This window comes from Aplidium turbinatum, chromosome 5, assembly GCF_918807975.1.
Source record: "Aplidium turbinatum chromosome 5, kaAplTurb1.1, whole genome shotgun sequence".
Classification (NCBI taxonomy): Eukaryota; Metazoa; Chordata; class Ascidiacea; order Aplousobranchia; family Polyclinidae; genus Aplidium; species Aplidium turbinatum.
This window is the reverse complement of record NC_137476.1, coordinates 22,566,641-22,584,797: the sequence shown is the minus strand read 5'-3', so window position 1 is coordinate 22,584,797 and position 18,157 is coordinate 22,566,641. Positions and strand designations below refer to the sequence as shown.

The 18,157-nt window shown below is 38.4% G+C and overlaps 1 protein-coding gene across 1 annotated transcript; it reads left to right on the top strand.

Annotated features, from left to right (window-relative positions):
• The first annotated feature begins 1,125 nt into the window (after positions 1-1,125).
• On the top strand, positions 1,126-16,844 carry LOC145770073 (small ribosomal subunit protein uS2-like). The gene is made up of 7 exons (XM_082581661.1): positions 1,126-1,255; positions 12,988-13,136; positions 14,750-14,929; positions 15,765-15,968; positions 16,040-16,141; positions 16,247-16,312; positions 16,588-16,844. The coding sequence occupies exons 1-7, from the start codon at positions 1,246-1,248 to the stop codon at positions 16,804-16,806; spliced, it is 930 nt and encodes a 309-aa protein (XP_082437787.1). The 5' UTR covers positions 1,126-1,245; the 3' UTR covers positions 16,807-16,844.
• The last annotated feature ends 1,313 nt before the right edge of the window (positions 16,845-18,157 follow it).

The window sequence follows — 18,157 nt, the reverse complement described above, 5'->3', positions numbered from 1 at the left end:
CCTCTGGAGTTTGAGATGTAGCCTATTGTCTTTTGCCTGTTAATTTTTATGCCTTTATTTTCCATCCCTGCTTTTTAATTCTCCAGCCTTTGTTTCGCTTCTTCTCTCATCTTTGCATACAACACAATGTCGTCTGCAAACAGCATATCCCCAAGTGCTTCTCTCAGGACATTTCCTGTTAAGCAATCCATAATAACAGAAAAGAAGAATAGGCTCAGTACAAATCCAACCCAATCGTTATCTCAAATATCTGCGTCATTTCCACCCCACGCTTCACTCGCTCACTCTAAACTTCCTTGTTACCGCACGTGTCTTGGATTAGACAGACATAGGCTAATTCTCTTCTAGGCTACTTCTTTCATTTAAAGGCAGCTTCAAATATTCTGTCTTAGCACCCGATAGTATGCCTTCTAGAGGCCAATAAACACCCAATGCAAATCTTCTTGTCCTTTTTTATATTTCTCTTCCAACACATTTTTCATTTTTAAATTGCATTCTTCATCTTTTAGGTAGCTCCTGTTTTTATTTGTAAATTTTTATTTTCTTTTTTTATCCTAAATATTTCTGAAGGTGTTGCGACCGTGCCAATATTCTAACTTAATTGCTTATTTCGGTCTCGAGCACGTTTTAGCGTTCGTGTTTTTTCTCTTCTACCTTTTTCTAGACCTTTGTTATGTTGACGTGTAGCCTATTGTTTTCGTTGTGATGGTCAGATCGGCAGGAGTGGCCGGCAGGAGTGGCCGAGTGGTTAGCGCGTTGGGCTCGCAGTCGAGAGCCTGCGTGTTCGACTCCAGCCAGCCAGTACTTGCTGTTGTTTCTCTGGGCAAGAAACTTTACGATAATTGCCTCTACCCAGTAATCGATTTCGAGTAATGGGTAGTACCAAATTTAAGTCATAAATAGAGTAGACAACCGGAAACAGACATTGCAGTCGGCTGCAGCGTGGGTCAGGTGTACGTCGGAAGGCGTACACCGATGCATAGCGCTCAAGTCCGCTTTCCCGCAATGCAGGATAAAGATAATAAAACAAACAAACAAACAAACAAACAACTGAACTGAAGCTCTGAAAGTTTTTCTCGTTTTTGTTCCCTTGCCCAGTGTTAAATATTATTGACAGGTTACCACCATATTTTCACGTTGCCACCAAATCCCATAAAACTTTCTTTTTTGTCATCACACCCAAGGTTGGCGAACGTCGGATTTCTCCTATCGTAACTCGTAAAAACTTGGACTGAAACCGTCAAAATGTCTCAAGGTATGAGCTTCATCATTTTTTGTATTTTCACAAGCGTACGAGCCAGGGGAGCAGCTGCCCCTGTTGTCAAAAAGCTGGAAATTTGCATCTTGGAATTTTAATTTAGCACACTACCAAATTCACCTGTTATTTGTCTTGTACAGAGACGAAAATAACAAGATTTTATCTATTTTGTGTATTTACAACTGTATCAGTAGGTTACTTAGTAAAGACAAAACCAAATTTCTAAGGAAGTGGCTACATTTACGGCGCCGTAAATACAGCTGTTCCATGCCTTTTTTTTAATCTTTTCGTCGCTTTTATTGCGCATGCACGCTGTTGCTGAGTGCGAGCCAGACAAAGATCGCACCCGCCACAGATTCACTTGGCAAAAACAGTTGAATTTAGAAGTTATATATGCACTTTTTTTCATTTATTCTTTCATCGCTTAGAAAAAAAAGGTGAAAAAAGAAAAAAATACGCAGCAAGCGCGCAGACACAGCAACAGCGCGCATGCTCAGTAATAGCGACGTAAAGATTAAAAAAAAGGCATAGAACGGCTGTATATACGGCGCCGTAAGTGTAGCCACTTTTTAATTTCTTAAGTAGTCTAGTACCGTAGTGCACGCTACAAAAATAGTAGCAGGCCTCAAAACAAATTTTTCCGGCAGCCAAACAGTTCCGACGGAAGCAAGCTGTTTGGCTGCCATCGGAACTTTGACACGCATCAATAAAGTATATTGTGATGTCACTTGCATCCTGCTTATCGTCAGACATTACCTGCTTGGTCAATCAATAATGTTCATTAGGGTGTTGCAGGCGCCCCATGAAATTTAAATCTTGGTTTCACCATGCTTACCTTTTTTGTGGTACTGTGTTTAGATCAGTAGACCACAAATATGAAGTTTCATAAATTTTCATCGACGTTTACCTCCACCGCCGAGGCCATTTTGAGGGCCACTTTTTGAATTTTTTCATGTTTTTTGCCACTAGAGGGCAGTGTATAAGTTTTGCGATATTGGGAGTATATTTAAAAGATGCACTATGATGTTCTGAATTGTTAAAAAAAAAAATTGGAGAAATGGGATAAGCATATCCAAAAATATTCAAGTTTTGTCACTAATTTTTTGCACAATACTGCCCCTAGTGGTAAAAAGAAAAATTAAAATATCTTAAAAACTACTCATCATATTGTTATAGAACTTGCATGTACCCCCCCATTTTTGTGGGTAAGGAATTTGATTTTAGCAATATTTTTGCAAAATATTACCACTAGAGGGCGGTAATTCTAATTTTGAACTATTTTTCTGTAAAAGGCGATATTGTTGCATTTCTTGAGCTATGCTATCTGAAGAATACAATTTCATGGCTTATGCACATCATAATCCATCGTCGGTTTGTTCCCCACTACAAAATTTATTCAATTGTAAAGAAACTGCATGCATGCATGTACTATATCAATACATCCAAACAGGCAATGTGAGTCGTAGTTAACACAATTTACGCAAAGGCAGTTGTGCATCTTCATTGTGTTGATAAACGACGTTTTCTAAGATTTGGTATCTTTTTTCAATCCTCCTCCATCGCTTGAATATAGTTTTGCAGATTTTTTTCTTGCTTTGCTAGATGAAGAAAGTCGGATACCAGTTTTACCTCCTCTCTGCTGAATCATTACAAACTCTGAGTGCACTTATGATCCCATTAGCAGAAGCATAGCCATCATCTATTTCCCACTCTTTTGGGTGTTTGGCAAGAAAAGTTGTTGAAATTTGCAAAAGTTCAAAAAAACATTTTTCTGCTGGCATTTGCATAGGAGCACAATGACAATGAGTTATCATAAACAATGTCTGGCAGCTCTGGCTTACCGTATCCATTACCAAACCTGTTTGTAACCTGGCCATGGAAACTTGCATTTAAATGCAGCAGAGTTCTAGCCAAAGCTTCCTTTTCATCCATAGTGACTTGTTCGTCCCATAGAGCTAAGGGGATCAGCTCCCCAGTTACATACCATGTGTGCCTACCTAAAGCTTTTTATTTTGTCTACTGCATCATAGCTTTTGATGTCACTTACCAGTTGCAAATCTTCTTGGGGTGCTGATGCAGCAATTGGACAGTTGAACCACCATCCATTAAATACAAAAGTAAACAAATAGCTCTAATTTTTGTATTTGTGACTTGGAAATGATTCCTTGTGGTAGAAAGTCTTGCAGCATTACTATCTTATAGCAATAGAGCTGCTTTCCCATCCATCTTGCTCGATGGACTGCAACGCATTTCATGAAGTTGTGCTGTCCACTGTTGATTTCAATGTACACCGCCATCAGGTCTAAAAGTTCTTTGTAGTCACCCCTCTGATAATTTTGCATATCTCTCTCAAAATTTGTAAGTGCTTCCACTTTTCTGCTTTGGGTTGTTACAGCTTCTCCCAACTCTTGAGGATCTTTGGTATGCAGTACAGCTGCAGCATGTGGGGTTGCATCGAATCCTTTGTTCCGGAATCTTTTAAATCAATGCCTGGAGATGTTGACGTTTCGACTTTCAGGGCTTCCCACACATGAGAAACTATAACTTCTCCAGTATGTTTTCTGCATGCTAGGCAGAGAAGTGGTTTGTCTCGCTTTATTTGAAGAAAAATGCATGCAGCTCAGAGAGATGGCTTGAAAAAGTTTTGGGTATTGTTGTTTCAAATTTTTCTTTTTTTTTCAGGCCATCTCTATGCTGCATGCATTTCTCTTCAAACAAAGCTAGACAAACCACTTCTCTGCCTAGCATGCAGAAAACATATTGGAAAATGTGGTGCAGTCCATCGAGCAAGATGGATGGGAAATCAGCTCTAATGCTATAAGATAGTAATGCTGCAAGACTTTCTACCACAAGGCATCATTTCCAAGTCACAAATACAAAAAATAGAGCGATTTGTTGACTTTTGCACTTTTGTATTATTTTAATAGATGGTTGTTTAACTGTCCAATTGCTGCATCAGCACCCCAAGAAGATTTGCAACTGGTAAGTGACATCAAAAGCTATGATGCAGTAGACAAAATTATCAGTGTTGCTGCTTTAAAAGCTATAGGTAGGCACACATGGTATGTAACTGGGGAGCTGATCCCCTTAGTTCTATGGGACGAACAAGTCACTATGGATGAAAATGAATCTTTGGCTAGAACTCTGCTCCATTTAAATGCAAGTTTCCATGGCCAGGTTACAAACAGGTTTGGTAATGGATAGGCTACGGTAAGCCAGATCTACCAGACATTGTTTATAATAACTCATTGCCATTGTGCTCCTATGCAAATGCCAGCAGCAAAATGTTTTTTGAACTTTTGCACATTTCAACTTTTCTTGCCAAACACCCGAAAGAGTCGGAAATAGATGATGGCTAAGCTTCTGCTAATGATATCATAAGCGCACTCAGAGTTTGTAATGATTCAGCAGAGAGGGGGTAAAACTGGTATCCGACTTTCTTCATCTAGCAAAACAAGAAAAAAATCTGCAAAACTATATATTCAATTGGTGGAGGAGGATCGAAGAAGGATATCAAATCTTAGAAAACGTCGTTTATCAACACAATGAAGATGCACAACTGCCTTTGCGTAAATTGTGTTAACTACGACTCACATTGCCAGTTTGGATGTATTGATATAGTGGAGGCATGCATGCAGTTTCTTTACAATTGAATAAATTTTGTTGTGCATAAGCCATGAAATTGTATTCTTTAGATAGCATAGCTCAAGAAATGCAACAATATCGCCTTTTTACAGAAAAATAGTTCAAAATTAGAATTACCGCCCTCTAGTGGTAATATTTTGCAAAAATATTGCTAAAATCAAATTCCTTACCCACGAAAATGGAAGTTCTATAACAATATGATGAGTAGTTTTTAAGATATTTTAATTTTTCTTTTTACCACTAGGGGCAGTATTGTGCAAAAAATTAGTGACAAAACTTGAATATTTTTGGATATGCTTATCCCATTTCTCCAATTTTTTTTTTTAACAATTCAGAACATCATAGTGCATCTTTTAAATATACCCCCAATATTGCAAAACTTATACACTGCCCTCTAGTGGCAAAAAACATGAAAAAATTCAAAAAGTGGCCCTCAAAATGGCCTCGGCGGTGGAGGTAAACGTCGATGAAAATTTATGAAACTTCATATTTGTGGTCTACTGATCTAAACACAGTACCACAAAAAAGGTAAGCAAAATCCGAGAGGGTTGGGGCGCCTGCAACACCCTAATGTTCATAGACAGACAGTGTGTATTGTGATTTATCGGGTGCTTTGACTGCTTTCTAATTCTTTGTGATTATATGTGGCAAAGTACTTTATTCACAAGGCCACTTGAGTAAAATTTTTCTTTGAACTTTATGGCGGACAAATTTGGCCGTATAGTAAATGTAGGTTCTTCGGTTTTGAGGCCTGGGTAGCCTACCAAATTGATTTTTTTTGTTCATCAACTAATTCCTTAAGTTGTACCAAACTAAAGAATAACGTAACAAACACCACAATAAATATTGAAAATGTAATAGCCTACTTTCACAATTCTGCTTTTGTAGCTGCAAAAAAGCGTACCGGTATCGCATTAAACCAAATATAGGCAGTGGCTATTTGACCGGCGCCGGTCTTTGAATCTGAAACACTATTTAACCGGTCATGAAAACACTATATATGAATTTTTTTCTTTTTCTAAGCAAAAGACGAGAAGAGTGCCTATATAAGTTCTAAATTCGGCAGTTATGTTCAACTGATTCGGTGGCGTGTAGGATAAGTCTCCGCCTGGTGCTTCAGAGGGAATGAGTTCGATACTATGCGGAAGCGTTCTTTTATTTTTAATTTTTAACTAAATTTTGACCCGAATTGACTCAATCGTTAAGCTGCTGCATTTTTGTGGTTAATTTTTAATCTGAGTAGCCTACAGCCCAATTTTTTATGTCTTTTCAACTATGAGTAATAAAGTGAAAAAAATTGAATGCAGTAATATTGACGACCTTTTAAAGTACATGTAGTTCAAACAGAAATAGAAAATGTTGGGTGGAAATTCAATGTTCATGACAAAGTCCAATTGATATTCATCTGTTGCAGATCGCGATTTTGGGTATTGAACTCTCGATGCTTTTGTATCTGCTTTACGAGGATCCTCTATTGATATTACGTTAATCAGGGTTAGAGATGCCCAAAGTAGAATAATTGCCTATTCTAGAATTTATTTTCGGATCTAGAATTTCGAATCCTATTCTAAAATCCTCGGCGTAAATTTTAACCTTTTCTTTTTATTGAGAAAATACACATAACGGCATGAAAAAGAAGCTTTGCAAAGCTATCATTTTAACAAGTTCTCAATCGTTCACAACAGTGATGAATTGCAATCTAGAACGTTTATCTCCTCCAGATGCTGCCCTGTCAGCCTTGTTTTGAGTTTTCCAACAGTCAGCCCAGCGCTTGAAAACGAAGCTGATGTTGCTTCTCCAAAGAAGCTGATGTTGCTGGAATGGCCACGTATTTTGCAGCTAAATTGTGCAAAAGTGGAAAGTCTGCTTTGTTGCAAGACTTGCAGGTGTATTTTTTCAAATTTTTTTTTTTTTATAATTTTTTCTTTTCTTCGTATTATTTCCGAATCCAATTACCCAATAAAAAAGCGGTTTTTAGATTCGAATCTCAAGGATTTGAAATTCTACTTTGGGCATCCCTAATCAGGGTTTAAAGTGTCGAAATTCTCTCTTTTTTTCATGAGTAATAAAGTTGGAGTTTTTAATTTTCTGGAATTTGAGAATTTCTCTGGGTAATTTTCCGTTCGTCATAAGAGGATGTGACCGTGTTTGCCAAACAGCGCATTACATTTTTGCGTCATTCGGCAAACACGGTCACATCCTCTTATGACGAACGGAAAATTATCCATAGAAATTCTTAAATTCAAAAAAATAAAATTAAGTAGCCTAATAAAGTTAGAGTTTTTAATTTTCTGGAATTTGAGAATTTCTCTGAGTAATTTTCCGTTTGTCATAATTTTCCGTTTGTCCATACATTTTTGCGTCGTTTGGCAAACATGGTCATAAAAAACTAACTTTATTACTCGTATTTGAAAAGACATAAAAAATTGGGCTGTAGGCTACTCAAATTAGAAATTGACCACAAAAATGCAGCAGCCTAACGATTGAGTCACTTCGGGTCAAAATTTAATTAAAAGTTTAAAAAAAAAACGCTTCCGTGTAGTATCGAAATCATTCCCTCTGGAACACCAGCCCAATACGTATCATACACGCCACAGAATCAGTTGAACATAGGTGTTGAATTTAGAACTTATATAGGCACTCTTCTCATCTTTTGCTTTGAAAGAGAAAAACAAAAAAATTCCTATATAGTGATGTCATGACCGGTCAAATAGTGTTTCAGATTCAAAGACCGGCGCCGGTCAAATAGCCACTGCCCCAAATATACACAAATTCAGCCTGTTTTCTTGAGAGTTTCAATTAATTCGAACAATACTGTATGTACCTTGTGATGTCACAGCTGGATGTGCACGAGGCCTAGCAATCGAGGATGAAACAAAGGCGGCCTTAGCGAGACGAGGGCAACAAAATTTGGATTTTTTTTCTAAAACGCATGTTGTACACAAAACATAACGCTTAAACAAAAAACTCGCAAAAGGGTAATTTGGGTTTCCCCGCCCTTTAAAAAATGATTTCATCAATGTTCAGTTTATATTGAGGCAGTGTGTTTTAGCAGGCAATTTAGTTAAAAAGTAAAACGTTTCTGGGTAGGATCGAACTCATACCCTTGGGGATACCAACCTGAGAAACATCGTATGTACCGCTGATTCAGTTATATAAAACTATTGAATTTAGAAGTTATATAGGCACTTTTTTCTTTTCCTCTCGTCTTTTGCTTTGAAGAAGAAGAAAAAAATACGTCATGACTGGTCAAATAGTGTTTCAGATTAAAAGACCGAAGCTGGGCAAATAGCCACTGTCTTATTCATGATCACTCACTGGGAACGACACGCGCATTGACGCTCGAGCTGAAATGCAACAGCCCAGCTTATGAAGCTTTTTCTGGCGGCGTAAATTATTGCGCATCCTGATGTATGACGGAACGACATCGGCTGGGGACAACATCGTCGGCACCCAATCAGTGCATGCCTTTTGCTGTCTAGGAGATAGATTAAATGCCAGTGGTGGTTGTGAAGTAGGGTGGAGTGAAAAAATTTTTTTTTTGAAATTCAAAAATCGGTAGTTTTCAAGTCCTGACAAATATGCCAGAAACACCAGAAAAAATGAATTTGGGGGGTTGCCACCATTTTCCAGCCGGCAACCAGCCACTAGGTGTCTCAGATAACCCCAAGACATGAAAATCTTCATAACTTTTGAACCGTACATGCTAGGAAGATGGTTTTGAGTTTAAAAGAAGCGGAATTGCCATGTTCCTATCTAACTTCTAAGAACTTTTTGTTGTATTATTACAAATAATGAAGTTATTGAACAAAAATCGAAATTTTACCATATGCGAAACAATAGCCTATGATATTAAGGAATATTCTGCCATTGTAGAGTAGTTTGTTTAGCATGCAAAGATAATGTTTGCTTTTCTAGGAAAAATATTGATTCAGCTGACTCAAGATGACCGAAGCTTATTCAAATAGAATAGATTCTATTCGAATAAGCTGACTGAAGATGGCCGAAATCGATTTCAGACTTTATATAAAACAGTGTAATGCTGACTCCTGCGATTTTACTTATACATTTAGCCTAGTCAGGTATCACCTCACCATCATAATTTTATTTTGACCAATCACAGCAATTTGTGTCATAGTGACCTATGATCAAGTTCATGACCTTGGGTATTGGATAAATCTTATGAAGTCAGGGTGATTATATGAAGTAGAATAGTAGATGTTACCTCAGACGGTGCATCACTACTTATCATAGTGCAATACGTAGCTTATCTAAATGCAGACATCTCTGTAGTATGGTTTTGTTGAGGATTCAAACGTTGCCTAATCCTAGTCTAGTTTGCAGACTAACTTAAGTTTAAGTGTGTTACTGGTAAATGGTAATTGTACTGTGATTGTATTATTTCAACTTCTCAATTCTCATGGAAATACGAAGAACTACCATAAAAGTGCTACACAGTGGCCACACATTTTCCAGCATCGATGGTTTTCCCAAAGGTATTTTACCAACAAAACGGGATGTGATTCGTCGCTGTATTCACTTTAAAAAATTTCAGAACTGCAGATGTTGCCAAAGAACTTACTGATTGTTGGGTATGGTGCAATGTGTGCTCTTTACATTATGTAACTGTTACCAAAAAAATCCATGATTTGGTGACAAACTTCAGTTCTTTGGATCGTTGGTCAAAGAAGAAATGAACAGATACATTCTTGAAAAAGGAGGAAACTTTTATGTCTGATATTGACACGTTATTTGATGTATTCTGTAAAAACCCGCGACAAAGGTGGAGTTTAGAAATAGAGCACAAGCTTAGAATGACCGATCATGACTACAATTTTTATGAAGATCAGAGCAGTACCCGAGCTATGAAATGCCTTGATACCTCTGTGCCACTGAATGAATCTGATGTTATGTTCATTCGCCGTTCAGTCAATCCTTTCATACCATCAAGTTCATTACTACATGATGAACCATGAACATCTCTAACTGCCCACTTATCTGAATATGAGTCTGGATCAAGTGCGATTATTGCATCTTCATCCGAATCTGAAGATGCAGTTACGCTCACAGTTAAGCAAAGTAACCAAAATCGAAAGAAATGGCCAGATCTTGCAAGGATGAGTGAAAGATATCAAATGTTAGACCGTGCTGCTGTTGCAAATAGCGTGTTGCAAGATGTTAGTCTCATCACAGATACTGATAAAGCTTATGTGATCGATCGGAGCAAGCTGCGAAGAGAAAGGCAACGCTGTAGAAAAGAACTTCAAAAAGACGAGCAGCAGCATTTTAATTCAGTAAATGCCATTTATTTCGATGGTTGAAAAGATGCTACACTCACAATGGTTGGAAGGGCCAAACGGAAAGCAGTACAGATCACTAATGCTAGAAGAACATATCTGTTGTGGGTGAACCAGGAGAGTACTACCTGACTCACCTTTCTCCTACACTGACGACAGGGGTCGTACAATTGCAAATGAGCTTTATAAATCACTTCAAGGCACGGAGCTCGAAGATGAACTTGTGATTGTGGCAGAACAATGGCAGAATATTCCTTAATATCATAGGCTATTGTTTCTATTTGGTAAAATTTCGGTTTTTGTTCAATAACTTCATTATTTGTAAAAATACAACAAAAAGTTCTTAGAAGTTAGATAGGAACATGGAATTTTCGCTTCTTTTAAACCCAAAACCATCTTCCTAGCATGTACGGTTCAAAAGTTATGGAGATTTTTATGTTTTGGGGTTATCTGAGACACCTAGTGGCTGGTTGCCGGCTGGAAAATGGTGGCAACCCCCTAAATTCATTTTTTCTGGTGTTTCTGGCATATTTGTCAGGACTTAAAAACTACTGATTTTTAAATTTCAAAAAAAAATTTTTTTCACTCCACCCTATTGTGAAGCGGCACTGACTGCAAGAGTGTGAGATCTTCAGTTCTGTACGGAAGTGAGACATGGTGTAGCGATTTTAAGAAAAACTAAGAGTGCATTGTGTTGGTGCCTGGTGTGAAGCTGGTGGATAAAAGAAATACCGAAGAACTTATATACTTGCTTGGGTTGAATGAGAAGGTTGATGAGTTGGCGAAAGCGAATGGAGTAAGATGGTATGGGCATGTTTGGAGAAGGGATGAAGATGATGTTTTGAGAAGAACGCTGGAGTTGCAAGTGGAGGGTCGTAGAAAACAAGGAAGGCGCAAGAAAAGGTGGAAAAGGCAAGTTGAAGAGGAAAGCAGCAAGGTGGGCTTGACAAGAGAGGACGCGTTAGACAGATCGATGTAGAGGTAGAGTGTGAAGGCTATTGCGGTGCTTGGAGGTGAATCCGGCCACCCTCGGTAACGGGGACATCACCGGAATAAAACTGGAATACTACTACTACCGTAGTTATTTTGACTCGGGGTTTTACATCGACAAGATTTTGCCAAAGTAAAAATATGCTAAAATTTTCAAGGTTGATACTGCTGTGCCTGCTTTTTTTCAGTTCAACAAAATTTTCACACTCAGTAAAAAAGGTTGCCAAATTACCTTAGTTAGGCCTATTCTTTTTTTTGGAGGAATAACACATTTTTGCTTAGTAAACCTCCCCAATTAATCAAAAATAACATCTGTCTGTACTGAGCTGCAGGGTTGCCAACCTGTCGTCACTGAAAAAAAGCCAGTAGAAAATAGCTGAAATAAGATTCTCATAAGATAAAAGATTTTTAAAATCTGGCTTCAAAAAAGCCAAATTGGCAACCCTGCTGAGCTGTCAAACCACCAAAGTTAGGGTGGTCTAAACCCTGGCACGCGGGCCGCATGCGGCCCGCAAACACTTTGTGCATGCCGGAATATCAGTGCTAAATCCAAGGTTTAAAAATACACCTACAATTTATAAATATATTACATTCGCCACAACCCTAAATAAGTCGTGCATAATCGGGTCAATAGGTAACTATGATGGAACAATGTCGGTTTGTGACGACACAAACGTGCGTTGATATTTTGCTTTTGTTGCTAGCACTTTCTCCGTTATGAAGCGAATAAAAAGCGACACACGGAACAGAATGGCTGATGAAACCCTGGATGCCTGCTTACGTCTGTGTCGACCATTGAATATAAAACCAGACATCGACACTATATGCAAAAGCAAAAAGACAATAAACTGTTTTAGTTTGCTAATTTATTGACGTGTTATGTATCGTATCTTTTTTACTAGCTGAAAATCACTTTTTGAGTAGCAAGCAGAGATTAAAATGTGAGTTAGGCGTGCAGCAAAACATTAGGTCAATCACAACAGCAAATTCAGTCCTTTCATTGCAACTGTATTTTGTCAGCGACAAGATTTGTTAATGTTCATAGCCTGCAAACAGTAAGAATGCAGCTAAAACAGATCGAAATCTATAAAAAAGAAGTTCAAAATTGCAACCTAGTTAAGTTTTTATTTTACAACGTTTCTACTTTCAGCAACGCGTTATCATTTCTCACTATGCGGCCCGTGAAGTTTTTCTCAGACCCTAATGTGGCCCTTCATGTTTACAGTCTTGGACCACCCTGACCTAAGTTATTTTTCTTTTGGATAAATAAATAACAACCAATCGAAAAACTCTGACTTCACAAACCTATCAACTTAGTGTGCCTGCCTTGACTAAAATGTTAAACTGCTGCAGTAAAACTGTATATGTAGGAGTAAAAAAAGAACACAGAATGGCAATATTAACTACGCCATAGACATAGCCACTTCCTATCTTGTTTTCTTTGAGCTAATATAAGGTGGGCTGCATAATGATAATATAAAGTGGGTAATGGGCACTGCAGTTTATATGTTTTTCAGCTGTCGAGTGTAAATAAGAATTGACAGTGATATACATGTTTTTCATTCATGAGACTGGACTCACCTGTATCGCACTAATAATTTATGCCGCAGAGTTCTTACCGCTGCATTTGTCAAGTCAACTGAATTCTTATCTTACCTTCTGGTATACACTTTCTAACTCATATTAGTGGGCAAATAGACTGGCTGGTGTTAAAGTCATTATTTCGAATGCAGTAAAATAGTTCAGTTTTAGTTTGTTTTTTAACTTGTTTGATATTTAAATTTCACTTGTGTTCAGGCATTGAAGCTCTTTCCTTGAAGGAAGATGATGTCACCAAAATGTTGTCAGCAACAACACACATTGGAGCTACCAACTGTGACTTCCAAATGGAAGAGTATATATACAAGAGACGACAAGATGGCGTTTATATCATCAATCTGAAGAAAGTATGGAATTAATTGGCTATGTTATGTCTCATAAGGCTACCTTTATGCCTTTACAATAGAATTCGCTATTGCAAACCAACATATGGTACTTCAGTTGTAATTACACACTGGGCTACCACAAGAGCTTAGAAATAATCACCAGCTTTTTTCCGGCTCTTTGGCAGTTCGCACGATCGACTTCATAAAAAGGTCAAAACAGGTATAACACTACCTGTTTAGCAAAAAAATATACACTACAGAAACATTAACAAAAATGTATTTTGCTTTTTGTTATTTTGTCAAATAAACAGTATTCATAGCTGGAGTAATAAAGTGACAGTACACTGTACACAATTTTGGTTTATTTCGCTTTTTGAAGTGGCAGCGAAGAACGTGTGTGTAAAAGTGCAATTGATGATGATACTGTTGATGCTGATGGGTTTTTATTTTGCAACACTCTTTGTTGCTTGTTAGTTATAAAGTATTATAAATTTGAGTTAAAGTTGTAATAAATACCTGGTGAGTACTGAGTAGCCTACTTCTGTGCCATTATACTTTGTTGGTTTCTGTTATCTGGTTTTGTACTTATCTGAAAGTATATTCATGCTGTATTTAAACTTTTTGTTTTGTGAACAAATTATCTTTTCATGTGCTCATAAGAGTTGAGAGGCTGCCATGTCAGGCCTCGAAATTCGTTTTTGTTGACGCGGACAAACGTGCTCGGTCTGAGCAGCTATCTTGGCAGACAAATTAAGTCTCACGGCAGACACTCGAGTTTTAGCGTCGATCGTCATGCTTAATCAGTTTATCTTGATAATTCTTCGCCATTTGAGAACACCAACGAGTTCAACAACGTGCGCTTGAAGAGTCAAAGCGCCGTGTAGCTGCTTAATATGCCGCATATCTGATTAACTTCCACCGAACGAGGTTGTGTAGCTTCTTGCGTCACAATGCTCTGGGCACGGGTCGGAAAAATTCTACACTAACGCTACTATTTTCTGTTGCGCAAAGTTTCACTAGGATTTTTTCTTTAGGTTTATTTTTGCGTGTCATGTGAGCGAAATTGAATTTTCCCTGGACCTTTTCTTTCTTACTGTAATACCAAAACGTAACAAATTTTGCTGCATCTTGCTGTAATAGCCTACTCGTATAATCTAATTTTGTAACCCACCTTGCCTTATCAATATTACGATATTACTCGGAGATCAAAGCCAGACATTGTAATGTAAGACTTGAACTAAGTTGGGCGTGATTGCTGTAGAAAAACCGTACTCCCATCGATTCTTAGCGAAGAATTCACCTTTGTTACGCTGATTCGATGTCATCAATCGTTGAAGCAACGTAAAAATCGAAAGTTTTCCTGCTTGAATGGAAGCTAAGGATAACATACAGTATTTTCATTTTCTAGATGCGCGCTAGAATGTGCGGGAAATTATGTTCGTGCTATGCAATGACGATTTGTATCGCTAGTTCCTGTGTTATTTCTCGGCGGACAAATATGACCGATCTAGATGGCGCTTCCGCGGACATCACATGCTGTGACGGCGGACATGTCCGCCGTGAATTTCAAGGCCTGCATGTGTAGGTCGAAATTGACACAAATGCTCCAGTTCATGTTGCAAACTTATTTACAGACTTGGGAAAAAATTGTGTTTGCTGCACGAGCGATTGTGGCTATTGAGAATCCATCTGATATTTGTGTTATTTCATCACGTTCGTTTGGACAGCGAGCTATTCTCAAGTTTGCATCCGCCACCGGAGCTGTTGCAGTTGCTGGTAGATTTACTCCTGGTACTTTCACCAATCAAATTCAGGTAATGACTATGGCGTGTTTAGAATTTTTCACAGAATGCCCCACTGACTTGCCCTTGTTATTTGGAGCCGCTGAGGCCATGAGTTTACCCAGTATCATTCCAGGCCTACAAGGTTTCATAAAGGATATTGGAAAGTTTCATTAAGACATGCAGACTATGACAATGAAATCGTCTCTCAGTTGCTCACGGTTGAAACTGAAAGATACAGGATAGCATACAGCAACTTAAAAATGGTTGCGGACCTACAAACGGGCTGTTCATCCAGGCTAACCTTTTGAATTGAGCTATATTGAATCAACCTACTGTCCTACACATGTGCTTTGTTTACTGGCTAAAGCCAGTTCAATAATGGTCATAACGTGGGTTGCAACTCATAAGCGTGTGTACTTTCTGTTATTTATAATTTATGGCCATCTTTTACACTGGTCGTGCCAAAAATACGTCTAACAACACTGGTAATAGGGAAATATTTGTTATTTTTAACCCCATTTTAGAAGTTTTGCAGTGGATTGCATTTAAGATTCAGTGATCACACTTTGGCTATTTGAATTCTCAAAACTATCATTTCAATGGGATATAAAGTAAATTTAGCTTAAAATTCAAAATCAAAATTACATCGGCCTCCCGTTTGCACGTTGGAAAGCCCTGTGTAGATGAAGGGTGTACACAAACTTGTACATGGTCTGTTACAAACAACTTGATGTTGCCACGTCCCCCACAAAATGCTACGAAAACACCCCTGGGTGCAAGTTAGCATAGCTATTAGCTATAGAAAAAATATGTTTTAATTTTGATTATCAGTGCCCCCACGGTGACTATTGTGTGTATCTTGCAGGCTGCTTACCGTGAACCAAGACTCTTGATTGTCACTGACCCCCGTGCTGATCACCAATCGATCTCTGAATCTGCGTATGTGAGCATCCCTGTGATTGCGCTGTGCAACACCGACTCCCCGTGCCGCTACGTTGATATCGCCATTCCGTGCAACAACAAGGCCAAGCACTCTATTGGTCTCATGTGGTGGCTGCTTGCCCGAGAGGTAACGGAATTTCTAGTTTTTGTGCATTGATTTTGAGTTGTGCGGTCGCTTCACGGTTTCTGTTCGGGCAGGTATTGCGGCTGAGAGGAACCATCGCCCGCACACAACCATGGGATGTCATGTGCGATTTGTACTTCTACAGAGATCCGGAGGAAATTGAAAAGGACGAGCAGGTTAGTAAACAGACGTTGTTTTACACTTTTTCGATGTTTCTAGCTTTCCTAGAAGTCTTGTATAGATAGTGGTTTACCATTCATCACAATGCAATGTTTTATTAGGTTGCTGCCGAAAAGGAACAACAGAAAGAATTGGAAGCAGCTCAACCAGACTGGGGTGCCGAACCCGTAAGTACCCAATGTATCTGCTTGTAAAAGGCTGATTTATCCAAACCAGAAGCTATGTATTGTATTGACACAACAGGTTACTGCCACCGAAATGTCACGTATTTGCGCACTTAATTACTGTAGTGTAGAAATAATTTTTTATCGTTTTTTTTGAGAAGGAAATCGATTCAAAAATATTGTTTATTGACTCCACCACTACCCTCACTTTTAGGATCCGAACACTTCTGCAACACAGCTATTTCAGTTGTGGATTTCATGGCGCTTTTTGCTTATAGATTCAGCAAGACTGGGCTGAAAGTGTTATGCCCACACCGGCCGGTGGTGATGTTCCAGCTGTAGGGGGAACAGGAGCTACACAGTCTTTTGAAGCTGTAGAAGATTGGTCTGCTGCTCCACCACCAGCAGCAGCAGCAACGCAACCTGATTGGAAGAGCAGCGGCCAGGCGACTACCGAAGATTGGGGAGCCACTGCAACGGCGACTGGATGGAATTAAACAACAAAGTGGTTTATGAATAAATCATGTTGCTATAATCTTGTGGTATTCGGGTTGGTGAGATGATCAATGTCTTGTAGGAAGTTTTCCTTCTAACTAAGAAAGCTTATTTGCAAGGTTATTCCTGGTAATTTGGAAAGGAAAGTTAATCCTGAATTAGGTCTGTTTACTAGGGTACGGTATGGGATAGAATGAATGACGTTTTATTTCAATATCAAGAAAATGAAGTACCGGTATCTTAACAGGTGTCAAACCCACAACAATGCTTGATATGAACTAATCGGTTACCTGCCTTGTAATGCAAACAAATTTATTTTCACACGAGTCAATTCAATCATAAGTACCGTAGCTAAAAATCTATTTCGATCATCTAGCTCAGTGTTTCTCAACCTTTTTTGGCCCAACGCCCTCTTCATGACCTGGAAAAATTTTACCGCCCCCCAACAAAAACGATTAATTACGAAAAGCGAATATAAAACAATAAATAGTATTAATACTACAAAAGTGCTCAATGCCAAGCAGAGCGAATTACATCAAATAGGCTAGTTATCAGTCTCTAAAACCCTTACAGCCTGTTTCACCCTAAAAGGGGATCATCAGAAGGTCTTTATTCAAATGGGGGGATCATCAGAAGGTCCTTATTCAAATAGAATTCTATTGAATCGCCCAACATGATTCAAGCTGCATTTGTGAGATTCTTTCAAAACTTTGTGTTTTTGTGATTGTTGTTCTCTGGTCCATTGTAAACATCCTTTAAGTTACAATACCGTAATGCTTAAAATTTCAATAGCCAATACTTTTTCAGTAGGTACCGTAACATGGGGTGATTTTGTACACTTTTTGTTTACCTTAAAAAATTCTTAAGTGATGAGAATAAGAGTTAGCATTAAAAATACCTCTCAAGTATGGGTCTTTCCAATACAAATGTGATTACTTTGAAAAAACAAATTGAAAAGTACCTTTTTTTCTTTTAAATGGTCTGTTCAAAGTCACCCGGCAATGGGGATTGGGGAGTCTTTGAACAAACGTAGAAAATTGATTGATTGAATCTTTATCCTCGGACTGGTAAAGCTTCTTGTAGAACTTAATCCTGGCAGTTTCGCATATGTACTTTGAATCACTGACGCAGGCCCGAAAAAAGTTGACTTCGACATTTCATTGTCAGCTTGAATCGTGCCGTTAGTAGCAACCGATTGAGACAGCTTATCAAAAAGTGCATCATATGACCCTCGGTTTATATTATTGCTGGAGGAGAGTTTAAGCATTTTGAAAATGTTTGCAAAGCAGACAATCCCAAGCCAATCTCACAGATGTTAGGCTACCATTATGAGATTTATTTCATATGAAGTAT

Excerpts from the sequence above, each read along its gene's own strand:
- LOC145770073 (XM_082581661.1), top strand. Across the intron at positions 13,137-14,749 it reads ATATCATCAATCTGAAGAAA|ACTTGGGAAAAAATTGTGTT; the intron begins GTATGGAATTAA and ends ACTTATTTACAG. Across the intron at positions 14,930-15,764 it reads CTTTCACCAATCAAATTCAG|GCTGCTTACCGTGAACCAAG; the intron begins GTAATGACTATG and ends TGTATCTTGCAG.